The sequence below is a fragment of the Salvelinus namaycush genome, chromosome 1 (genome assembly GCF_016432855.1).
Source record: "Salvelinus namaycush isolate Seneca chromosome 1, SaNama_1.0, whole genome shotgun sequence".
Taxonomy (NCBI): domain Eukaryota; kingdom Metazoa; phylum Chordata; class Actinopteri; order Salmoniformes; family Salmonidae; genus Salvelinus; species Salvelinus namaycush.
Window position 1 is genome coordinate 28,900,185 of NC_052307.1, and position 11,006 is coordinate 28,911,190.

The following is an 11,006-nucleotide window of genomic DNA, read 5'->3' on the forward strand; positions in this document are numbered from 1 at the left end:
AATGGATTGGACATGATTTGGAAAGAAACACACTTGTCTATATAAGGTCCCACAGTTGACAATGCATGGCAGAGCAAAAACCAAGCCGTGAGGTCGAAGGAATTGTTCGTACAGCTCCGAAACAGGATTGTGTCAAGGCACAGATTTGGGGAAGGGTACCAAAACATTTCTGCTGCATTGAAGGTCCCCAAGAACACAGTGGCCACCATCATTCTTAAATGGAAGAAGTTTGTAACCCCCAAGACTCTTCCTAGAGCTGGTCGCCCAGCCAACTGAGCAATTGGGGAAGAAGGGTCTTGGTCAGGGAGGTGCCCAAGAACCTGATGGTCACAAAGTTCCTCTGTGGAGATGGGAGAACCTTCCAGAAGGACAATCATTTCTGCAGCACTCCACCAATCAGGCCTTTATGGTAGAGTGGCCAGACGGAAGTTATTCCTTAGTAAAAGGCACATGACAGCCCGCTTGGAGTTTGCCAAAAGGGACCTAAAGGACTCTCAGACCATGAGAAACAAGATTCTCTGGTCTGATGAAATCAAGATTGAACTCCTTGGCCTGAATGCCAAGTGTCACGGCTGTTGGAAACCTGGCACTATCCCTACGGTGAAGCATGGTGGTGGCAGCATCATGCTGTGGGGATGTTTTCAGGGGCAGGGACTGGGAGACAAGTCAGGATCGAGAGAAAGATGAACGGAGCAAAGCAGAGATAGATCCTTTATGAAATCCTGCTCCAGAGCGCTCGGAACCTCAGACTGGTGTGAAGGTTAACCTTCCAACAGGACAATGACCCTAGGCACACAGCCAAGACAACTTAGTAGTGACTTCGGCACAAGTCTCTGAATATCCTTGAGTAGCACAGCCAGAGCCCGGACATGAACCCGATCAAACATCTCTGGAGAGACCTGAAAATAGTTGTGCAGTGATGCTCCCATGCTCCCCAAAATGTATGCAATCCATTTTAGAATAAGCCTGTAATGTCACAACGTGTGGAAAAAGCCAAGGGGTCTGAATACTTTTCTGAATGCATTGTATATACACTGAGCGCACAAAACATTATGAACACCTGCTCTTTCCATGACATAGTTTGACCAGGTGAATCCAGTTGAAAGCTATCCTCCCTTATTGATGTCACTTGTTAAATCCACTTCAATCAGTGTAGATAAAAGGTTAAAGAAGTATTTTTAAGCCTTGAGACAATGTTAGGTGAGAATGATCTGTTAATTGAATGATTAGAATATTCCGCCCTGAAACATATAATTGTATGGAAGTGATTAGAATGTATAAAATCATAATCTATAAATGTGTAGTCCTAGTCAGAATTAGGGTAAAGACAATATGTCTTTATGGTATTATAAACACAGACTGTCTGATCTTGGTACCGACCTGACTAGAGATTTGGGAGAGAACAGAGAACTAATCTCTGTCTGCTGGGTAGCAGGACATGTGTCTGTTAGTGTGTATGTGTGTGCGTCTGTTTGTGTGTATGTGTGTGCGTCTGTGTGTATGGGTGTGTGTATGGTTGTGTGAATGTGTGGGCGTGAGAAGTCAGTATAAAATGAATTGTTTTGTATTCTTGACTTTAGAACGTTCCCGTGAATAAACCTTTTTGACTATCTATTTTAGCTGGGCCTCCGTCTGTTTCATTCGACCAGGATCTTACAAATTCTGGTTTGCAGACTGAGTAATATAGTCAGAGGGTGAATGGGCAAGACAAAATATTTAAGTGCCTTTGAACAGGGTATGGTAGTTGGTGCCAGGTGCACTGGTTTGTGTCAAGAACTGCAATGCTGCTGGGTTTTTCACGCTCAACAATTTCCCATGTGTATCAAGAATGGTCCACCACCCAGAGGACATCCAGGCAACTTGACACAACTGTGGGAAGCATTGGTCAACATAGGCCAGCATCCACGTGGAATGCTTTCGACACCTTCTGGAGTCCATGCCCAGACGAATTGAGGATGTTCTGAGGGCAAATATTAGGAAGGTGTTCTTATTGTTATGTACACCCAGTGTACACTTCAAAGTGTGTGAATAGTCTTTCTGCTCTTCGAACTGTAAGCAGTGTGATGTTCATTTCCTTTTAGAAGGTAGCTTTTTTTTTCAGCGGTAGGGATATGTTTCAGCTTAATTTACACAAATTACCACAAAGAGGTCACAACGATTTCCACTCAAAAAACATTTCCCATCAAGAGACATGGCTGTCAAAAAGGAGGATTTCCTGTTTTCATTGATGTCGTTGAACTATGAGCTTGGTCACTCACTGAAACAAATGGACTTCTGCTTATAAGATTAACATTTTACGATCTACAGGGACACACATTATGCAGAGGTTATTATTATTAGGTTATTAGGTTGTTATTTCAATATGTATAGTAAATAGGTTATAAGCCTATGTTAGGTCACATCACTACAAAAGATCACATCACAGCAAGGCCTCCATCGCATTCTGTATGTGAGATAATGACATTCAAATTGGTTGGAAAAAGTTACGGTAGGAAAATATATTGGAGCTCATGGGAGAAACAAATCAAACAGATATACGTTTTAACATGAGACAAAGAGCACTACTTGTGATGATACAAATATATGACAAATATAACTAGTCCATAAGACCATAAAGTGAAAACACACCTTACATGACATTTCTACAAGACAAAGCGTTGCTGAACAAAATTGTGTTCTTAGTCTCTGCAGCCACTGAGGCCTTACCATCATCGTAGAGATTTAGATGTGTGTGGAGGTTCTGCGGCTGCCCTCCATGGAGCTGGACCTGGAGAGGTAGCGGCTGGTGGTGCGGCCCTCCTCTCCGATGGCATTCGCCATCTTAGACAGTATGGAGCTCTTGAATTTCTGCAGGAAGTCATTGCCCATGAAAACATACAGCACTGGGTTGAGGAAACTGTTAGCTATGGCTACAGTAGTGCCCACCATAAGCCCAGATCTTATAACCTCCAGGTCGTAGCTTTGGTGGTTCAGCTCAAGCAGTACAAAGACATGGTAGGGCAGCCAGCAGATGAAGAATGTGGCTATCAGGGCAGTCATAACTTTGAAGGGCTTGGAGGACTTGCTCATCATTCGGTTGGTTCTCAGTCGCAGGATGATGACAGAGTAACAAAAGATGATGATAAAGAATGGCAGCACAAACCCACCAATGAACCGACTCACTGCGATCATCCTGTGGCTGTGTTGGTCTTTGTAGTTATTGAAACACTTTCTCGTCCCTAAATATGTTTTGACGTCTCTGAACACCATGGAGGGGATGCTGAGGGCGACAGAGGCAACCCAGGCCAGAACCACCACTACAGAGGCCTTGCCCATGGTGCGGTAGTTCTGAGCCCACACTGGAAACATCACTGACACACAGCGGTCAACACTGATGACGACCAGGAGGAAGATGCTGCAGAACATGTTGAGGAACATCACGAAAGAGGTGAACTTGCACATAAAGACCCCAAAGATCCAGTCCTTTGTCACCGTGTTGATGATGTTGAAGGGGAGACAGGCACAGAATATGAAGTCGGAGACGGCCAGGCTGAGGTACCAGGTGGTGTTGACTGTCTTCTTCATCTTGAGACCAGCGATCCAGATGACCACCCCATTCCCACAAACCCCCAGCAGGAAGATAACTACATTGACCACCAGGAGGGAGACGCATGAAACTTCTGTGAAGCATGTCTTGTGGGTTTTGAAATCTACATCCTCGGGAGGAGTAACATTGTCATAGGTGTAATTGCTAAAATCATATTCATATGTATAATCCTCCATTGTGTTGCAGTTATTTGGCTTGCAATCCCTGTGAAGATAAGATATTGTTGTTAGGAAACTGTTTTGATCACCCCCTTGTTCTCAACCCTTTACTTCAGAGTCTGTCTTCTAGCCATGGGTAATTTACATGTCTGTTTCTGAACATGTCCACTTCAAACAAATCTGAGGTGGTCTATTTGGTAAAGAGCACCGCCTTATACCGACCGTTAGGTCCAAAATTATTGGCACCCTGGAGAAAGATGAGAAAATAAGACTGTATAAAATAAATAATACAAATACTGAGCTATATTGCATGCTCAATACAATTTCTCAGAGAAGGAGGATTTTGTTAAGAAGTAACAAAAAAAATCTAAATATGGTAGGGGACAAAATTATTGGCACCCTTGTTTTCAGTACTCCAGCACCCTTCCTTGCAAGGATAACGACACTGAGCCATTTTCTAAAGTCTTTTATGAGATTGGAGAACACATTGGGAGGGATCTTAGACCATTCCTCCATAAATAATATTTTTAGATCCTCGATATCCTTTGTCTGCACTTATGGACTGCCCTCTTCAATTTAAACCAAAGGTTTTCAAAGGGGTTCAAGTCCGGAGATTGAGATGGCCATTGCAAAATTTTGATTTTGTGGTTAATTAACCATTTCTTGTGGCCTGGCAGAGGCAACCAAGTTTTTGGCTAAAATGTCCTGGTACACTTCTGTTTTTTGACGCCAAAGAGCTCTATCTTCATGGCATCTGACCATAGCACCGGTTCCAATGCCGTTTATCAAACTCCAGGCGGTGCTATGGTCAGATGACATGAAGATAGAGCTCTTTGGCCACACACACCAGTGGTGGGTTTGGTATTTAAAATAACAGAAGCATATGCAGAAAGTACCTCATACCTACTGTAAAATATGGTGGTGGATCTTGGATGTTATGGGGCAATTTAGTTTCCACTGGTCCTCTTTTTATTATTTGGTCTTTTTTTACTTGTCTTTTCCTACTACCACTGACTTTGCTGATAAATACTTTGAGGGCAAATGTACTTGCTATGATTGTGATATTTTGTTGTTTCACCTAGCTATCTTAAGATTAAGACATGAATTGTATAAGTCACTCTGGTTACGAGTGTCTACTAAATTACTAAAATGTAAAATCTAAATGTAAAATTAGCAAATGTATAAGTGTAAAATAATGTAATTTTCTACAAAAAAATGTAGCATACAAAATAGCTCAGTTTTTGCATCATTTTGCCTATCTTTATCTTTATCAAGGGTGCCAATAATTTTGGACCTGACTGTATGTGCTCGTGATCACGTGGGTTGGAGTTCCAGGCCCATCGCTACTTTGTCACAAACTCTCTCCTCACTGTTCTCCGACTACCGTGTCCTCCCTCTCTTCAATCAAAATTGAAAAGGAAAAGGCTCAACGCTCGCTCACCATTAAAAACGTCTCTTAAGGATCCGCCCCTTTTTTTAAAATGTTCTTCTAAAACGACATACCCAAATCTTAACTGCCTGTAGCTCAGTCCCTGAAGCAGGGATATGCATATTCTTGATACCATTTGAAAGGAAACACTTTGAAGTTTGTGTAAATGTGAAAGGAATGCAGGAGAATATAACGTATTAGATCTGGTAAGAGATAATACAAAGATTTTTTTTGTACCATAATTTTTGAAGTACAAGAGAAAGGGCATAATGAATTATTCTAGCCCAGGCGCAATTTAGACTTTGGCTACTAGATGGCAGCACTACGTGCAAAGTTTTAGAGTGATCCAGTGAAATCTTGCATGTCTATTCAGAATGTTGTATCAAGACCGCCCAAATGTGCCTAATTGGTTTATTCATACATTTGTGCACTCTCCTCAAACAATAGCAATGGTATTCTTTCACTCTAATAGCTACTGTAAATTGGACAGTGCAGTTAGATTAACAAGAATTTAAGCATTCTGCCCATATCAGATACAGTATGTCTATGTCCTGGGAATTGTATTTGTTTCTTACAACCTCATGCTAATCATATTAGCCTACATTAGCTCAACCGTTCCACGGACGGGTCACCGATCCTGAAGAAGTTTTAATGTAATTTTAGCAAAGTTAAAAGCTTCACATTTTGGCTTTCGTCAATGGCCTTCCTCAATTTCTCCCTCTCTTCAATAAAATACTGATGTCTATAGGCCTATGTGAAAATGTAAGATATGTTTTGCAAGTGTTGAAAACATCCTCAATTATAGATGTATTAGATATTGCCTATATTCATTAAATCAGTACTTGCAATTATCCAATCAATTAACTTAATATGTAATCTATAGCACAAACATAACATTAGATGATCTGAAACAATGATTTTGAAATGAAGGAAAAGACAATAGCCTACCTTACAGACCAATTGATGGTGGTGACATGTCACTGTCCAGTGGTGGTTGTCAATTGACTGTCACTTGTGATATCCTACCACTCCTCTCCGTTTTTGACCAATACAACAGCACTGGCTGACTGTGCAGTTTCCCAAACATGTCCATTCCACTCCACTACTTTCAGTACTCTATTTTGGCTTGGTAGCCCCTTGTTGTAAGTATGGTGTCACACTATGCCACACAGTTGGTGTCACATTTTTACTCTGGAAAATTGTCAAATTTTATTGAAAAGAGGTATTTTCAGAAATGTTAATGGTTTGTGTTTCATCAAATCTTTATTCGACAAGCATTTGAATTGAAAATAAACACAGGTTAAAAACAAGAAGTAATGTATGACCTCAAGAGGTCTTTATATACAATGTGTAATTAATTATACATACAGTGAGTTGTTAACAAGACAATTTTATAAAGTATTTATTACAATTCATAAAAATATATTTTAGATTTTGCGTGATATCACTATTTATAACTACATTTCAAGCTGTTCATAAATTGCAAATTGTGTTTACAGTATGTTGTTTTCCCATTACTGCTCAGGGATATTATCCTCCTTATGGTTAGCGTGTCAGAGATGTCATCTCCTCATCCTTGTCTCTGTTGTCCTCCATCTGAGGGGGTCCTCTCAGGCTCTGTTCCTTCTTCTCCTGCCATATGCAGATGATAGGAGAGATGCAGCTGTTTAAGACTGACAGGGCAGTGGCCGGGGACAATGCGTATGTGAACAACCTGCTGCCTGTCCCCATTGTGGCTTGCAGCACAGAGAGACTAATGACAGGAGTCCAGCATAGGAAATGGACAATAGTCACAGGTCGAATAACCCGTGACCTTAGTTGGTTGTTTCCCATGCTGTTCATGCAGCAACAGCTGACATCTCACACCCAAAGGGAGCAGCAGCCCGAAAATGAAGCGACAGATCAACACTGCCATCAATCTCTCCCTTCCTTCTTTAGACATCTGGGAGCTTCCAGTATAGCCATAGTTGTCAAGGCAGACGTGTCCATCGGCAGTGTACTGAACCTCCCTGGACAGTAGAGAGGGGGTACTCAGTATGGCCCCAGTGAACCAGGACAGCAGGACTATGTTGGTGGACATGCGGTGTTCAAAGCATCCAGGGACACTCCAGCACACATTCCAGAAGGTGATCATCAGTGAGACAGAAAACATGTTCATAAACATCACGTAGGACCCCAGCTTGCAGACAACCTTCCCAAATGTCCAGGAGAAGTAGTTCCAGGCAGTGATCAGGTAAAGTGGGGCGAAGAGGCAAAAGACGAGGTGGGTGACAGCCAAGCCAAGGATTATCATGTGTTGACTCAGTTTCTTCTTGGACCTGCATTTTACAGTCATGAAGATGACAACAGAGTTGAGCAGTAGACCCAGCAGAATGTTGGCTGAGTACACTGACACATACATCTAAAGCCAGCCTTCATCTGATACATCTCATAGATGACTGGGGACTGGGAAGGTATTGCCACTGAATCATCGTAGTCATCATAGCCTGATGTGTTGAGTGAGGCAACCATAATTTCTGTTGTTTTTTTACCCTAAGAAAAGGAATGCAATGATTCAGTCAGAACAGGTCCGGTCTGTAATAACTGCATCTGCATGCTAACTAAAAGAACATGACATGCTATGTCCTTCCAGTTATCCAGTAAATCATTTTTAATAAAATAAAAACATGCATCTTGCACTGTAGGTAGGCCCATACTACAACTTGTTCAAGTTGTACTTGACCACTACAACCTTTTCTTAAGACTGGATGTATTCAATGCGGCAACACATACAGTGCCTTCAAAAAGTATTCACACCCCTTGACTTTTTCCACATTTGCGACCCGTTTCAGGAAGCTAGGTGTATGAGTTAGGCATATGTTGGATGTCCCTACTTCACAGGAGAGGCATTTGAACGTAAAAACATGAATATTTTCAAAATACGTTTTTTGGCTGAAATGCCTTCTGGAACATGTGAAATTTCATGTGCCTTAATAACAAATGTGTATGCCATCTGTAAATACAAATACTATTGTTAAATGACAAGTGTAACAGGGTTATATTGGTGATTCCCCTTGCCACTATTGTTAAGCCAATGGGTTTTTGGTTTTAGTTTTGTCTTGCCTTCACCTACTCAACATGGCATCTTATTGGCTGGTTTGCGTAGCTTGCTTACGAGGGAGGATGTTTCAGTTAGAATCGTCCCAGTGAACAAGCACCAAACCAGCGGTAAGTTGTTGGTTGCAAAGCACTGTACGTCAAAAGTGATTTTTATACTCCCAAGTGATGATTTAAATGTACAATTTATATTAATTTGTTTGTAAATGTTATTCGAACATCACACATAAGATGCAGCGTTTTTGGTGAATATTTGTTGTGCATTTTGTTGTAGAGAATTCCAGCTAATACTAGCTAGCAACTTACTGTTTTGGCAAAGAAATTAACTGAGGACCAAGGGGCTGAGTACTTCTCTAATCAATATATATTAGTGTTTTAGTTGTATCTATTTTTTTGGACTAATGTTTGAATTTTTCTCCCACTTTGACATTACAGAGTATTTTGTGTAGATCGTTTCCCCCCCAAATGTACAATGAAATCCATTTGAATCCCACCTTATAACACAACAACATTTGGGAAAAGTCAAGGGGTGTGAATACTTTCTGAAGGCACTGTACATACATTTAACTTCACCTACTAAATTCATAACCTAGAACCAAACAATGAGTTTAAGAAAATGTTATACTAACTAAAAAGCCATTCCATGAAACAAGTTGTTTGTAGCATAAGAGTGGCAATAGCAATGGTCCTAACGTCTGGAAGCAAACGGCTGACAGTACAGACGTGTGGCTAATACCTTAAGAGAAAGATAAGAGTTAAAAGGAATACACCAGAAAATGGTTGTATTTTACTGGACATTGACAAACACATGCTGTTGGTGTAAAGATTCAGATCTGAAGTTAACCTTACCTTATGAAAAAGATTTAGAATATTCCATTGAGAAAAAGTGCAGCTTCCAAATAGCATAACAATGTGTTGTTATCATTGAGCTCCTTCAGAAATGATTAACAAACATGAAGAGACTCGTCGACATTTCAGGAATGAAAGAAGGACGAGTTAAGAATCCAGTAGCATGACGAATGGGGACTTTTCATCAAATCAAATCAAATCACATACACATGGTTAGCAGATGTTATTGCGAGTGTAGCGAAATGCTTGTGCTTCTAGTTCTGACAGTGCAGCAATATCTAACATGTCATCTAACAATTCCACAACTACCTAATACACACAAATCTAAGTAAATGGAATGGAATAAGAATATATACATATAAAGATATGGATGAGCAATGACAGAGCGGCAGAGGAAAGATGCAATAGATGGTATAAAATACAGTATATACATATGAGATGAGTAATGCAAGATATGTAAACCTTATTAAAGTGGCATTATTAAAGTGACTAGTGATCCCTTTATTAAACTGGCCAATGATTTCAAGTCTGTATGTAGGCAGCAGCTTCTCTGTGTTAGTGATGGCTGTTTAACAGTCTGATTGCCTTGAGATAGACGCTGTTTTTCAGTCTCTCTGTCCCAGCTTTGATGCACCTGTACTGAACTCGCCATCTGGATGGTAGCGGGGTGAACAGGCAGTGGCTCGGGTGGTTGTTGTCCTTGATGATCTTTTTGGCCTTCCTGTAACATCGGGTGCTGTCGGTATCCTGGAGGACAGGTAGTTTGCCACCGGTGATGCGTTGTGCAGACCGCACCACCCTCTGGAGAGCCTTGCGGTTGTGGGCGGTGCAGTTGCCGTACCAGGCGGTGATACAGCCCGAGAGGATGCTCTCAATTGTGCATCTGTAAAAGTTTGAGAGGATTTTAGGTGACAAGCCACATTTCTTCAGCCTCCTGAGGTTGAAGAGGTGCTGTTTTCCTCATGAACAACTTCACAGTAATGTTGGTCACAGTCCATGTATACAGTGCATTCAGAAAGTATTCAGAACCCTTGACTTTTTCCACATTTTGTTATGTTACAGCCTTATTCTAAAATTGATTAAATATATATATTTTTCTCATCAGTCTACACACAATACCCCTTAATGTTGCCATTAAAAAAAAAAAGTATTCAGACTCTTTGCTCTGAGACTCGAAATTGAGCTCAGGTGTATCCTGTTTCAATTGATCATCCTTGAGATGTTTCTACAAATTGATTGGAGTACACCTGTGGTAAAGTCAATTGATTTGACATTATTTGGAAAGGCATACACCTGTATATATAAGGTCCCAAAGTTGACAGTGCATGTCAGAGCAAAAACAAAGCCATGAGGTCGAAGGAATTGTCCGTACAGCTCCGAGACAGGATTGTGTCAAGGCACAGATCTGGGGAAGGGTACCAAAACATTTCAACATTGAAGGTCCCCAAGAACACAGTGGCCTCCATCATTCCTAAATGAAAGAAGTTTGGAAAAAGTTTGGAAACTCTTCCTAGAGCTGGCCGCCAGGTCAAACGGAGCAATCGGGGGAGAAGGGCCTGGTCAGGGAGGTGACCAAGAACCTGATGGACACTCTGACAGAGCTCCGGTGTTCCTCTGTGGAGATGGGAGAACCTTCCAGAAGGACAACCATCTCTGCAGCATTCCACCAATCAGGCCTTTATAGTAGAGTGGCCAGACGGAAGCCACTCCTCAGTAAAAGGCACAAGACAGCCCACATGGAGTTGCCAAAAGTCACTTAAAGACTCTTTAACCATGAGAAACAAGATTCTCTGGTCTGATGAAGCCAAGATTGAACTCCTTGGCCTGAATGCCAAGCGTCACGTCGGGAGGAAACCTAGCACCATCCCTACAGTGAAGCATGGTGGTA

At 41.4% G+C, this 11,006-nt stretch overlaps 2 protein-coding genes across 2 annotated transcripts; both read right to left on the reverse strand.

Moving 5' to 3' along the window:
* Positions 1-1,926: 1,926 nt before the first annotated feature.
* Positions 1,927-6,199, reverse strand: LOC120054832 (chemokine-like receptor 1). Its single transcript, XM_039002491.1, has 2 exons — positions 6,122-6,199; positions 1,927-3,790 (listed from the first exon to the last, which is right to left on the reverse strand). Exon 2 carries the CDS (start codon positions 3,760-3,762, stop codon positions 2,722-2,724), a length of 1,041 nt encoding a protein of 346 aa, XP_038858419.1. The 5' UTR covers positions 3,763-3,790; positions 6,122-6,199; the 3' UTR covers positions 1,927-2,721.
* A 519-nt stretch (positions 6,200-6,718) lies between these two features.
* Positions 6,719-9,175, reverse strand: LOC120057197 (G-protein coupled receptor 1). Its single transcript, XM_039005685.1, is given in 4 exon segments — positions 6,719-7,028; positions 7,030-7,576; positions 7,579-7,705; positions 9,119-9,175. Coding segments are annotated over 4 exon segments (1,041 nt in total).
* Between the last annotated feature and the right edge of the window lie 1,831 nt (positions 9,176-11,006).